Below are 15,444 nucleotides of genomic sequence, written 5' to 3' on the forward strand. Positions count from 1 at the left end.
ACAGAGGGAAAGCTGGAACTGGCTTCACTTAAAATGCCTACTTTATGGCATGTGTTAGGGTAAGCAGGGAAACCAAGCGGAAGTGTGGACATCAACAGATACCTCTCCACTTCCAGTGTAGCCCTGTCCAGAACTCTGCAGAATAACCATGATTTTTACTTTGAATTTATGTTGCCCCTTGTAAAATTTTTGATTTTTCTAGTAAATCTCTAAGGATTATAGTGAGTCAGTAATGCTGGCATTAGAGTTTTGTACTTATTATTCTTAAGTAAAACTCTGTCACTCAGACCGTACTACAGAAGTGCTCAGCTGAACAAAATTACATTCCTCCAAGCTCATGAATAACATAGAAATACAGAAACAATAAACATATACACAACAGAGAGTCCAAGGCAATCCTAGGCACAGAAGCTTCACCAGTCATGGTTGACTCATTATGCGGTGGTGTTCAGCAATGACCAAGTCATCCTCACCAACTCCACTGCCTCCATCCAAGTCCCAGTCAGATCCCCTTCTGACCAACCAAACTCAAAACTCAGATCTAAACTTAGATTCAAATCCAGATTCAATCAAAAATCGGTAGAAAAGAGTCAAGCTTCTGCCACCCGAAGGCCCGAACTTCCACAGCCAAACCAACAATTACAATCTTCCTGATCAACAACCACAATCTTCTCCATCCACACTGTCACTCACCATATCTCCACACCAGCAGTGGTCCAAATTTCAGTCCAGTTCACTCCGAACAATAAAAATCGGATCCGGATCTAGCAGGCAACCAGATCCCCATCCATCCTTCCCCAGCACTTCTCTCACCCGAAGGTCTGAACATCTACGACCAGACGGACCACTCAAAAAAGCCAGCAATTGAAGTGATCCAAGCAAGACACCATGGGCTGCAACCAACCACATATCCGGCCACTCCAAATGGATGGCAAATGGACATCAACCAACAGCTCCTACACAAACACAAAACACACAACGGGAGCCAGAATTCAAATTCAAACTCAGAATTCAAATTTTTCAGAAAATGTATATTGATGCACATCTGTTGTTCTATTTCCCCTGATTTTAGGCCTTTTTGACATGTACGAGAGAGAGACAAATTTAAATGTGATTGGTGAATGTAGTCGTTTCCTTAACCTACATTAGTCTGTGATAGTGAAAAAAAAGCCCCAGTCAACGACAAACTACGTACAGAACTTGGGAACTATAGATGAGCTACCACATGTAGCAGCAGTGACTCAGTAGAGCACCTGACAGACACAAACATACTCTCTATTTTACCAGCTGCAATTTGTGCACACTTAACAAGATGATGGACTTGTACATGATTTCATATTCATTTTTTTTCACTTAATTAGCTGTAAATTGTACTCCTCTCTCTCAGTGCATACAGATTACATACACACAGAAACACAGACACACACTCATATATACCCTTACTTATGTATATAGAAAACACAGACATACATACAGGTCAAGAATGGGAACCATATTTCGTTCGTACGCACGCACACACGCACACACACACACACACACACACACACACACACACGCACACACACACACACACACACACAGTTCAGCATCTCTGTGGAAATCAGTGTTCTGTACAGTGCATACGCTTTCTTCAAATGCAAGCAAAAGTAAACAGATACAATATGCATGTATTACACACAGATTTACTGCATGTTCATATGTCTCTTCACTGAAAGAGCAAACACTGAAAACATTTTTCCAATACAACCCATCTCATACACAAGCACTTGAAAAAAATGAACTGCAGGCAAAACACAAACACTTAAGCTATAGCAATCAGCCTATACAAATACTTACACTACATTAAATCATTCCACACCAATAACACTAAAGAAACCCATGAAATAACAACATGATGAAGTTATACATAGGCAGCCTCTAACAGTGTACTGCAAAATAAACTAACAAAATATACTGAAACTTAAAATGTGCAGCAATTATGGTACCAAGCGGCAACACACAAAAATATAAAGATATGAATATTAACCATCTCGTAAACTGACTGACAAAACAACAAAAAATACTAAGTGGTGTTTTTGTGAGGGGCTTTGTCACACTCCATATCACTTATGTATATGTAGTCATGGTTGTGCAGAATTAAAAATGCATAAATACAAATATGTCAGCTATATCTTAATTCATTGAACTGCATTTCACTTAAACAGGAACTTAATAAAATGCACAGCTCCCAAAGCTCAACATAGACTATATTCTGTTGTGACAGATTAAATATGCAAGAACCGATTAAGGCATGCCACATACTCAGTAGAAACAGTAAAGTACATTACTGTAATGATATATGCATCCTATTTACTTTTTATCATGACAGCAGAACAGGAAATCAGAATCTATTAATGGCTGATAGATGTAAGAAGGGTCTGCATACTATCAACAGGAAAATGTCTCTGTTCCAAACTGTCTTCAGTGTAGTTGTGGGTTGCCTTAAAGGTACTACTGCCTTGCTACACCAGATATTATGCAACTGTATCACCACCTACTTGAGCAGTTCGTTCAAGTGCATATTCCTATGGTGACCATTTTACTGAGGAAGAGGTTTGTGACAGTGACCCCCTCCCTGGTAAGTGATAAAACCTCAGGTACACCCAAAAAACTCTTCACCGTATTATGTTAGAGTTGATGCAATCTGTCTCTGTTGCCTTCTCGACAACAAAGGTTGATCTCTGAAAATATTCCCACAATCTACATCGCACAGTAAATATACCACTCATTGCCCCAGTGTACAGTGCAAAGGTCTCTGTCTTTTCTTCACCAACAGTGTGAAAATATTGCATATATTTACATTTATCATGCTGTTTAAGATGGTACATTACTGTGCTTTAACAAGGGATAAACAGTCTTTATGCTTCCTGACAATGCAGAAAAAGTATACTCTTCAGATGCAGCCTGTTTATTTATAATATAATAAGATAGGCAAACAAACACGGACAGATTTTTACAAGGCTGCTGGAAAAGCAATTACACCGATGACTTTATTGTCTTAAATAAAACAAGTATGTGAGGCAGTCAGCTAAGCAACAAACAGCTAGGGCTGATGGGAAGGCAAAAATCTCAGCCTAAATCACCTAGAAACAGTAGGATGTCTCTCTTTTTGTGATATTTTAGGGACTATATGTGCTTTTCTTCAAATATTAATGAAAAACAAAAGGCCCACATGATTATCTGACAGCTTACGCAAATATGTTATTAAAGAAATTAACTACTCCATGGATGCCCCTAATATAATGGCTACATCCACGTTGCTCTGAATTTTTACTTAAACCGCCGTGGCTAAATAATACAGTTCATTTACAGGTTTCCTCTAAAAATTCAGTAACCATGCTGCTTAATACTTACAAATGTAGTAATAATCCTCACCAGGCTGGAACTCAAACCCCCGTGAGAATGGAGTGAAGCGCTGAATTTTTTCAGAGAACCTTACAGGTCCAAATGAAGCATAAGGCTTGTTGCAAATCCAGCGTTTGAAGGCGTTTGGTGTCTCGTAGCATTTTTCGTAACCATCCCACGTCACCATGTACAGTGCAAAGGTCTCTGTCTTTTCTTCAGGCACACTTTCATCATAGTGCGGGCACAAAATATCAAGATAGTCATTGATGTGCACAACTAGAGTGTAATCTCCACTGAAAAACCTAGAGAAATAGAAAGAAAATGGGTTAAAATGAAGAGGATCAACACAGTCATGTTTGTTTATTTTTATTAAATGTAACAGCACTTTTAAGGAAACAAGGTGCTGCCCCCCCCCCCAACTTGTATCAATATGACAAAACTACAGGAGCAGCTGCACAACTGAGGTTGCAGTACAGTACGGTATAATTTCTTCAGTATGCCCTGCATGCTTCATTACTAAAAACACTTTGGAATGTAGTGGAGTTAAGAGGTTATAAAAGGTAGAAAAAAGTACAGTTGTATACACGTCAGGGGTATAAAACAGGCAGCTGACACCATTACATCAGTTTTTCTTGCCACAGATGTCAGGAGCCCCCCAAATAGGAAGCTAGTATATGGTGTGGAACACCACCAGTAAAAAGTAAATACCACTGCCATAAAAATGGCCATATAGAGGCTAGGTAGAAAGGAGAGAGAAAAACAGGGGGCTGGAGGGAGGGAAACCAGAACTGCAACAGTGAATACACTCGACATTTATTTTAAGTGTACACAACTGTACTATGTTCTTCGTGTTTCACTGTTGCAGTCATCACACATGAGTTGATTCCCAAAGCTGAGTAAGAGTGGAGGCAGTCAAGTGGAGTTGGGGCTGGCTAGCAGGCCCTGTAAGACTGCTGTAGCAAATCCAGCTCTGGATTTGGAAAAAATAGGTAAGTGGCAATGCTTGGTGAAGGTGTGTACAGAACTCCAGGTTGCAACTTCCAGAATGTCCCTGGTAGGGACTCCCGCTGAGAAATGCCATAGAGGTGGAAGTAACCCTAGTGGAATGTGTTCTGATCCCCTGTGGGGTAGGTTTTCCATGGTGCTTGTAGCAGAAATGGATGCAGTGTGCTATCCATTTGGAAATGGTTTGCTTTGAAATGGCCTTGTCCTCTGCCCCCTGTAGCAAAGCTGACTAGCAGCTGGTCAGATTTTCTGAAAGGTTTAGTCCTGTCAAGGTAGAACCTGAGCTGTCTGTGCATGTCCAAGGAGTGCAGGATCCTTTCCCTTTATTCTGAGGATTAGGGAAGAAGGTTGGCAAATGGATGGCTTGGTTTACAGCCACACTGGAGACCACCTTAGGCATAAAGGACAGGTTAGTCTTGAGGGAAACTCTGTCAGCATGGAAAATAATGAAGGGTTCCACAGCCATTAGTGCCTGTAACTCAAGACACTCTTCTAACTGAGGTTATGGCTAAAAGCAAGGCTGTTTTCCAAGAAAGGAATTTTAACTCTGCTGAAGCCGCAGGTTCAAAAGGGGGAAGCATGAGCTTTTCAGTACAAAGTTAAGGTCCCAGGCAGGGGTGGATGTTCTCCTAGGGGGCCTTAAGTTGTTAGCCTCTCTTAGGAATGGTTTTATGAGAGGGTGAGAGAATAGAAGTAGCTCAGTATTATAATGAGCTGAGACTGCAGAGGCATGAAACTTAATGGTAGGTAACCAAGGATTTGAGGTAAGGAGGTCACAGCTGTGTCCTTTCCTTGAGACAGATTCCAAGAACAATATCTTTTCCACTTTTCAGCAATGGATTTCCTAGTACTAGGCCTTCTGGCCTCAAGAATGACGTCCAGCACCTGTTTGCTGAGGGTTGCTGGTGGAGTATTCAGGGGATAAACCAGGCTGCAAGGTTTAGGGTTTACAGCTGTGGATGCAAAATCTGTCCCTCCTGCTGAGACAGCAGGGAACGTGTCTGATGAAGGTGCCAGGGTGGCACTGTTTTCAGACTGCGTAAGAGTGGGTACCAGTGCTGGAGTGGCCAGTCTGGAGAAATAAGAATTGCCCTTGGGCTGTCCTGTCTGATCTTGAGTAGTACCTTTGAGAGGAGGGGCAGAGGTGGAAAGGCATAAATTGAGAGGTTTTCCCATTTGAAGGATAAGGCATCCACCCTCCAGGCCCTGCTGTGAGGGTTCCTGGTGCAAAATTTGCTCAACTGGTGGTTCTTGGTGGAGGCAAAGAGGTCCACCTCTGGTGTCCCCCACCTCTGGATTAGAAGGTTGAAGGTGTTGGGCTCCAATTTCCACTTGTGTGGGTCCAGGAGATTTCTGCTTAAATCATCTGCCAGTGAATTCTGTTTGCCTGGCAGAAATTGAGCTTGTAGATGCACTTGGTTGCTCAAGGCTGTGTTCCACAGGGCCATGGCTAACCTGCAGAGAGGGTAAGAATGGGTTCCTACCTGCTTGATTTTGTACCATATAACTAGTGTTGTCTGTTTTTATCAGCAGCTGTCCTGGAAGGATTAGGTATTTGAAGGCTGTCAGAGCATACTGTAAAGCTAACATCTCTTTTTGATTGATGTGCAGGAGGATTTCTCCTAGGCTCCACTTGTCCTGAATGCATTTGCCTGCCATGTGAGCCCCCCATGCATAGTCTGATGCATCTGTAGTCAGGATTTGGATGGTGAGGGGTTGAGTGAAAGGCAGTCCCTTGTTGTGGTTGCATGCTTCTGCCCATCAAAGGGACTCTGCCCTTAGACAAGGTATGATAGGAATGACTGTTTCCAGGTCCTGAGAATGTTGGCACCAAAGACTTTAAGTACCACTGAAGTTTCCTCATATGCAGTCTTGCATATGGAATTAGCAGAATGCAGGAGGCCATGAACCCTAGGGCTTGCAGTTTTTCCTTGCAGATAGCTGGGTTTTGGTGGCCATTTGTTTGAAATAGTTGTTCAAATAGACCTGTTTTTCTGGAGTGAGAAATGCCATCTGGGAAGTTGTGTTCAAGCTTGCTCCCAGGAATGCAACTTTTTTGACTGGGCAGCAGTTGTGATTTTTTTCGTTGATGGTGTACTCCAATGAAGATAGGAATCTTTTTACAAATGCCAGGTGCTGAAGTAGCAATTGCTGACTGTCTGCCTGAATCAGGCAATCATCCAGTTATGGGAAAATTTGGATATTTCTCTGCCTGCAATATGCAATGGCTGGAGCCAGGCAAAGTAGATAAGCCAAATGGAAGTACAGAGAACTGATGGTGTATAGAGCCTACCCTGAAGCGTAGATATTTCCTGCAAGACTCCCTTATGGGGATGTGCAGATGAGCTTCTTTTAAGTCTAGGGTGACTAACCAGGCATCCTTGGCTAGCACAGGGAGAAGCTGTTGCTGGGTACGCATTTTGAATTTTGGGACCACCAGAAAAGAGTTGAGAATTGATAGATCCAGGATAGGGCGCCAACAGCCCTCTTTTCTGGGCACCAGGAACTGGAGTAGAAACACTGTCCCCTTTGTTCTATTGGAACAGGTTGAATAGCCCTGATATTGAGCAGGGAAAGTACTTGCTTTTGAGCCTCTGCCCACTGGTTTGGAGGAAGGTCTGGAAACCCTCTTGGGGTTGGCAGTGAATGGAAGTAGAATCTGTACCCCTGGGATACAATGTTTAGAACCCATCGGTCTTGAGTAATGGATATCCAGTTTTTGGCATGAAGGGCAAGTTTTCCTCCTAGGGGCGCAAGTAGTTGGGCAGGGCTGGGAAGGATAATTGAAAAGTCATTGTGAACTTTTTCCATAAGGGGGTGGCTTACCACTCCCTGTTCTTGAGGTGGGAACACTCCATTGTATAGATCTCTGCATACCCTGAGACTGTAGTCTTAGTGGACTGGTTCCCCCTGTTTTTGGACTGAGAAGGCCTGGAAAGGACCAGTTTTTAGAAGAACAATGCCTACTGAATCTAGGCGGCTGCACTTTGTAAGAATTCTTTAACAGTTTGCATAGCTTTAGCTTTTTCTTCCATCTTTTTAAGAACCTCTTCTGCTTTGGTGCCAAACAAATGGTACTGATTTAAAGGAGTGTCTAGTAATTTTGATTTGACATTGTCTGGCAAGGTTTGTTCCTTCAGCCAAGCCTGCCTTCTCAGTACAGACCCAGTGACAGCAGCCCTGCAATATGCTTCTAGGGCATCAAAGCCACACTGCAAAGTATGCTTACTAACTCGATTTGCAGAATGCATTAACTCTTGTAAATCATTATTTTCTGCACAATCTGTAACACCACTTTTTGTTTAATTAGTTCCATAATATGTTGCTGGTACTTCAACATTTGAAAATGGCAATTCAATGGCCGGATGGCAAGAGTTGCAGAGGTATATACCTTCTTACCCCATCAGTCTAAAGCTCTGGAATCCCTGTCTGAAGGAGTAGGGTTTTTGGCTGTAGTAGCCTTAATACCTTTAGGTCCCTGGGAAATGGTCTCTGGATCCGCAGTAGGATTCTTAAAGAGAAATTTGTAAGAATCAGGTACTCTATAGTACTGGTCAGGATTTCTAGAGGCCAGTGGTAAAGTGTTTGGAGTAAGACTGGATCCCATGAAGACATCTACAACATCCAGGACAGGGGGTATAGCTAGAGGCCTGTGCTGAGGCAACTCTAAAAATTCTTGAGTCTCTTTTTGGACTGAGGATAGCCCTGGCATTCCTAGCGGAAATGCTCTCAAAGTATGCAAGGTTTCACCAAAAGAAAAATCCTCTGGGGGGAGGCAGAGGGAATGGATTCCTCTGCATCTGAATCCTCAAAGGTTGACAAGGGTATGCCCTGGTAAATAGAAGGGTCAGCGTCATCGGACTCCTCGTCTGTAGAATTAGAAAGAAACTCAATCCTTTGTCAGCAGGGGAAGGCTGACTTCCCCTAATTAGGGTGATAAGGTCTTCAGCCATTCTAAGCATCTGTTTTTGTGGCATGGGAGCTTGAGCATGTGCTTTGGTCATCTGTTTTCTAGGCATAGTGCGTACTCTGGGCCTGAGAAACTCGGTAGCTATAACTGAAAATGAACTTGTCGGTTTAATGCGAACATCAGAAGGCCAGAATACACCCTCAGAAGCCGTTGCCTGCACAGTGGCTCCAGACCCATCCAAGGTAGAGACATCCGCGGGTTCCATAGTCGAAGAAGCATCTCTCGGCATACCAGATTCCCAATGAGTCTCAGCAGAGGCCTACGAATCTATAGAAGCGGGCATCAGGGGTTGCAAAGGTGCCTCACTGAGTACCGGCGGACTGGTGACTAGCTTAACGGAAGTGTCGTTGGCAGTTTTGGACCTATGCAGTCTGTCTCTGTCTTTATCTTTACGCTTTTTCGGAAGATCAGTAGTTGGATGGCTTATTGAAGCTATTTCAGAATACGGAGGACGACAGGGAAAGAATTTAGTGACAAAAATAGCCAGACAACAGATGGTTCGGGTGTTAAACAAGGTACAAAACCGACAGCAAGGGACATCATGGTCTGGGCCTAAACAGTTGTAGTAAGAATGAAAATCTCTGTGAGGTATTTGCTTTCCACAGGCAAGACAATTGTTAACTTTTTCTGACATCGGTTAGAGCAAGAAAAAAGAATCCCCAACGGGGTACTTAGCTTTAGAAGACTTCAGGCTTGAAACTCGAAAAATGAAAATTTCAGGCAGCGGCCGATCGACACTTGCAAACTGCTTTGGGCTCCTTCTCAGCAAGAAAGACTGATGTAATGGCGTCGGCTGCCTGTTTTATACCCCTGACGACCTGATGTCATGGAAGAAGCGAAATCCGAAGACTCTGGTATTCGGGCCGACTGAGGGCTACCTGCAGGCAGATAACCCAAGTGTGATGACTGCAACAGTGAAACACAAAGAACATCTGGTAAATCAAAGTTATTACAGACTTAAATCCATTGGATACTTGGTGAGCTCTGTGTGACCCCAAAAATGTAGATGACCATGTTGTGAACCAAGGCCATAACTACAACTAACTTCAATCCAGTATATTTTATTCAGTAAAATAAGAAAAAAGAGCATACAATCCTAGTAGTATGGAGATAGCATACATGCACCATGGATTATGCCTTAAACCATTACTGCGAGAACTGTAAAACTCAAAGTTCAGCTGATGTGCTTTACTTCCCTTAACATGAAAAGAGAAAGGATGAAAATTTTCTCCTTTAAACATAAAACACCAATTCAGTCATTTAATGTGTTTACTACAAACAAGTCAAACAGTCAATCAACACACACAATTGAGAACCAGGTTCTGAAAAAAAATATAGCATGGATGGTGACGGCAACTGAACATTTATCACACGTTTAGTCAATCTGTACACAGTGGATGAATACTGAACACAAGCAGCAAGGTACATTATACAAACATGATATTCTGTATATTTTAAACGAGAAAGTCATTCTGGAACAAAAAGTGTACAGCAAATTGTGCACTTTTGTGTGCTGTAAATGTACTGCATTTTACATAAACACAGTATACGAACAGTAAACATAATACACAACACTGTCAGCACAAACTTTCTTTTGCAAAAGGAATAGACAAAGTATCAATAAGAGTTTCAGTACTAATCCTGAATTTCTTTTTCCTCTGAAAAAAGGGTGACATATTTATTGGCATTCTCTAGTTTCTGTCTGCTCATGTATCTATCTACAGACAAATTTCTGTGTTCAGTTGTGCTTAGTGGAATAATTATCAAAATGCAGTTTGTGCTCTGTAACAAGGTGTGACAATACTGTAAGGGTGACAACTGTTAAACTTGTATTTGTTTTTTGCAGGGTACTTTGCCCCTGCACAGTCTCTCTGTATACAAACTCCAGAGCCACAACACTGCAATTTGGAATAAAATCAACTGCAATTTGGAATAAAACCAAAATAAAAACTTAACAAAAAGTTCTACTGTTTAAAGTTTTTGCCTTTGCAATTACAAAGGAATACCAAGGCATGAAAAAACTACAACAGGTGCAGATTGGGTTAGCTTGACGTCCAAAACATTTGCTCTGTACTGATATCCTCTGTAGAGTCTGTTTTTAATTTCTCAAAGTCTTTTGGGTTTATAATACCATGATGGAAATGGACCCCATTCCTAAATCAAAGTACAATTAAAGTTCATGAAATTAGTATTGTTTCAGTCTTTGATGTCAGCCATGAGTGCTCTTTGCAGCACCTGCAATGTGCCCAGTAATGACTCCTTCTGCAATTCATATGGGGTTACATATATTGGTAACATATCTAAATACGACTGTAGATTCTTTTGTATAAGACCCTTTGCTCCTACTACTATTGGAACTGTCTGGGTATCTTTCTTCCACATTGCTCTCATTTCTGCCTGCAGATCCTGATATTTTATGACTTTGTCTCTCTTTGTAGACAAGGCACTGTTGTCACTGGCCATGGCAATTTCAATGATCAATGCTACTTTTGTCTTCTTTTCATGGACCACTATATCTGGTTTTCTTGCATCTATTTTTTGAATTGTTGGTAATGGGTGATCCCATGTGATGTAAACCATAATTTTCTATGATGCTTTGTGGCTCATGTTTCCAGTGTTTTTTAGCCACTTCAGTACCATAATGTTTGCACAATCCCCATTGCAGTTTTGACACATTATTATGCCTTTCAGTATACAGTCCTTCTGCCATTTGTATGTCGCAACCAGCAAAGAGGGGTGCAACTGTTTCCAATTTGTTTTTAAAAAAAACTACATTTGTCTGTTTCTCCCACATGGTCAATGGACTTTGCAAACCAACGTGTATGCAGCCCACTACCTTGGGCTGCCAACATTAACCTTTCATCCCTTGATTTGAATTTACCTCTCCTTAACCATTCCTGCATACGTTCCTGATCAACATGAGGTTCTTCCAGAAGTTTTCAATACTTGCAACGATATTTATGCATTTTCCCCATTTCTTGCCTTTTCATCTGGTCCTCCACCTTATATTCTTTTTGTTTTTTGGCACATTCAGTTGCTGCATGATTTTTGTCTACTTCTGGTTTGATTTCCATTCCTGCCTGATGCCGATATGCTTCAGCTAAATTAAGCAGACAAGTCATCTTAGATTTATTCTCCTTGTGTTTCAAAACATTCAGTACATTTGGGTCTTGTGAGGTCAGCAGATGTGTGGAGTTTCACGACTGCAGATCTATACATGTAATCACTTTCAAGGAGGCCCATCCCTCCTTCAGAATGGGGAATACATAATCTTGGTAGTCACCAATTATAAATCATTTGGTGAGCATGAAGCATCCTTCTTGTTTTCCTGTCTAATCTATCCAACACAATTTGGGGCAAGTCAATAACTCCAAAACTAAGTTAGGACAGGAAGAGCAAACTGGTTTACAGCCTGGATTTTGTTCCCAGATGTGAATGCTGTTTTTAGGATTAATTTAAGTATTCTAATGTATTCCTTAAGTTTTATTCGCATCTGTTCACATTGTATTGCTGATCCTTCCATCATTTCCCAAATATCTATACACTCCCTCTTGCTGAAGTTCTTTTACATCACATTCTTGTCCCAAACTGACGTTTTCCTGGTGTTGCAGTTTTCCTGCTTTAAATGACATTCGTATATCATATGAAAATGTTTTGACAACTTGCAGTTGTGATTTCTGTTACTCATCTGATGAGCTATACAGTTTTAAATCATCAACAAAGAGAAGATGAGAAGTCTTTACACTTTTTCTAGGAGCCAAATTATAGCCATGGCCTAAGCTGTTAAGTAGACAGCTTAATGGGTTAAGGGCAAGGCAGAGTAGCAGCGGTGAGAGAGTAACCCTGGAATATCCCCCTTTGAATTTTTATCCCTGGGATTATAATTTGTCCTTATCATGGCTTTTATGTGAATAATATCCTGTCCGTTGAGATATCCCCTTACTTTAACATCCCCCTGTGGGTGGTGGTGTTTTAAGAGCCACCTAGTCATGAGCTGAAGGATAGCACTGCACTGATAGTACCCCCTTGCAGACTTATCTCATGCAAAGGCACAGTTCTTTTACAGCTTTTCTGTGGTCCAAATGGTACTATTTCTCAACCAGATATCATCCTAAACAAAAATATGAATTTGTTTAATTATACCTCAGAGGAGAGTACTCCTTCCTTACTAAATGTTGCATCCTAATAGAGGGATTACAAGTGATTTTATTTGTATGTTCTTTTTGCCCCACTGCCTGCAAACAATCAAATCTCCTGCAAGGTGCCTTTAGCCCATTCATTCATCCCCAGTACAGAGGCAACTGCTGACTGGAAGAGCCATCATCCGGGCAGATAAAGTGGTGGTGCTCTGTGCCACTGACAGCATCCCAGCATTGATGGCATTTCTATTAGAAGCAGGATTAGAGCCCTAGATGCTGATGTAAGGACCCCCACATCATTACAGGGCATCCTACACCACCCTTCCCCTTGTTTGTGGGTGCTTCCACTACCAAGCTAGGAGGGCTACCTTCACTGGCTTGGGTTCACCCAGCTTATGCAAGCCACCATTATTGGTTGACCAGAACCATGACTCCCTCCCACCAAGATGTGCGCAAGATTGTGTCTACTGCTTAGTCACCCCCCCCCCATCCTAACTTGTTTTTATGGACGAATCAAACTAGGTCCTCTGGCCCACTGTTAATCATCTGTCTTTTTTGTGGGAGGGCTTTGCCCATGCATCCTCTGATATGGAGAAGGGACTACATCACTTACATACTTTGCTAGATGTATACCAACTCAAACTGCAGTGCCTCAGATTATGGGGAATTCTCCATGATACATTAATGTCATAATCAGAACACAGTCAAACTCGACTGCATGACTATTCACACTTTTGATATCAAATACTAGGGTGCCAAACATCTAATATGCTCCTTGATTACAGCTACCAGGGATTTTCCCATCCCTTTCTGCTGCCAACAGTGTCCTGACTAAAGAGGTGTCCTAATTCCCAGTTATACATGTTCTGACTCCTAATCTGATTTTTTTTTATATAACTGCACTCAAGAAAACATTCTCTTACAGAGAACACTGTCCTGTTCCAGCTATGAAATAGGGAAGGTGGTCATGCTTAACGTCTGTCTTTTTATCTGTGTGTAATCACACTTACCACGTGTGTTTACTGGTTGCTCCCTCTCTCTGGCCATGACATGGGGAAATTTAACTACCTCTGACTTAGTCCATGGTGTTCATCAGACTTTACCTTTGCATTTTAGGACACTGAAAGTACTCTCCGCACTTTAGAAAGTTGTGATCACCAGCCCCTCCCCCCAAAAAAATCTTCACCTGGCCAGAAAGCGCCACAATTCTAGTCTCTATGCTATGGTCAGCCATTAGCGAAGCAGTGATTAGATATGGATAAGAAAGAGAAAGGCATGTGTTGCCTACGTAGAAAGTTGACTGAGAAAGTGTTAACTGATGGAAAGTTTCGGGTTAGTACCTGTACCTAGACTATGGGAGATAATCACAGTAAGCTGTGACAACTACTTGAATTCAAACTTAAGCATCAGGCAACCACGGCAAAGAACTATTCAGTTTTACATCCCACCATCCTATGGCACTTTGGTATGTTTCTGTGGTTTATCCTGTACTTACTTGTCTGTACAAACTCAACCAAAGAAGCACATTACGATGCTGTATTCCTTCCGATAATTTTGGGAATAGGTTTAACTCTGGCCACAGGTCACAGCTGGCCAACTAGGAAGAAGATAAAAAATTGGGGAGAGATGGATTCTGCTCAAGGAACTTTCAGAAAGGAGTATAATACAGTTTTATGTACTGCTTTTTGGATAGCTTTTACAACATGTGCTCATGTTGAATAGTGAAGGCATCATTAAGGCCAGAGACAAGAGATGCTTACAGACCACACATATACTTCTCATTTTCAAATTTCTACCTAGAATTACAGAACCAATTTCCATTTTAAACTACCACTGCTTAATGTGGCACTGAATGACACATACAATGCATTTAAATTTGAGTATAAGCCACATTTCAATAAAATGCCATGTAGAACAGCAGTGTCTTCATTTAATATTAGGGTTTGCCATTATCAGTAAAGCTAGGAGGAACTCCAGCACCACAGAAGATGATTTGTTGATTTCTCATCAGTTTTTGTGCATGTATCTGACTGTGCATGTCTGTGTATACATACATGCCTGCATACATATGAGAAAGGCAGATGGGCACAGAGGGCAATTCATTTTTAGTTAACTGATCCTCTGTCAAGAATGGGGGTGCATACATCTTTCTGCTACTTTCTACACCTTTTTTGTAACACACATGTACTGTTCCCTTCATCACCCAAACATGCCATTCAATGTTTGACAAAAAATGGGTATAGTGAAAGAGAAATTGGGAATTCAGAACCCATCAAACTCAAATGGAATAAATTTTGCAAGACAGCAAACCATCACAAATTACTATGCACAATTAAAATCTTGTGATGTAGTACGAATTACTCTGCCCCGTTGTCTGTTGAGTTTTGGTAAGCTTAAAATAAGTAAAGTACCTAAGTATACGACAGGGGTCTTGAAGAGATCCTTTGCTGTTGGAAGGATGCAGGATGAAACCAGACACTAATACCATCTCACACTACAAACAGCATCCTTCAACTCCTGAGAAAAGTGAATAGCAGTTGCAGAAACTGAGCCCCTACGCATTTAAGCCAGTCACTGCTGACATGGCACATCACAATGAACTAATATGCAGTACACTTTCTGTAGGTCACTATCAGTGTTTATTTTATGTGTAGAAATTACAATACACACAGTAATCATAGTTTTAAATTTAACTGCATCCAAATAATAAAGTAAGTAACCAAATAAACACGATGCTGAAAGATGCTGAAAGACCATCAAGGTACAATCTTTCTAAAAAGTGCACATTTCATTTTAATCAAAAATGAACACCTGTTGGAGCCCCTGGGTACATATTTACCCAAGCCTTTTTCTTTTAAGCATTACACATAACAGTAACACATTAATGGTAACCGAATGCAAAACTGACAAATAAGCATTTTAACAAAATAATGAAATGCATATGTG

At 41.3% G+C, this 15,444-nt stretch overlaps 1 protein-coding gene across 2 annotated transcripts in view; it reads right to left on the reverse strand.

Annotated features, from left to right (window-relative positions):
- EFNA4 (ephrin A4) overlaps nt 1-15,444 on the reverse strand; it is an 864,452-nt gene that overhangs the window by 502,657 nt on the left and 346,351 nt on the right. The window contains exon 2 of one of the 2 annotated variants that reach the window (XM_044080068.1): nt 3,415-3,686. In XM_044080068.1, coding sequence (XP_043936003.1) covers nt 3,415-3,686 — 272 coding nt within the window. Of the gene's footprint in view, nt 1-3,393; nt 3,687-15,444 lie in introns of both variants that reach the window. The other variant, XM_044080067.1, reaches the window with a different exon arrangement.

Source organism: Protopterus annectens, chromosome 8.part0 (genome assembly GCF_019279795.1).
Source record: "Protopterus annectens isolate FY-2018-M chromosome 8.part0, PAN1.0, whole genome shotgun sequence".
NCBI lineage: Eukaryota > Metazoa > Chordata > Ceratodontiformes > Protopteridae > Protopterus > Protopterus annectens.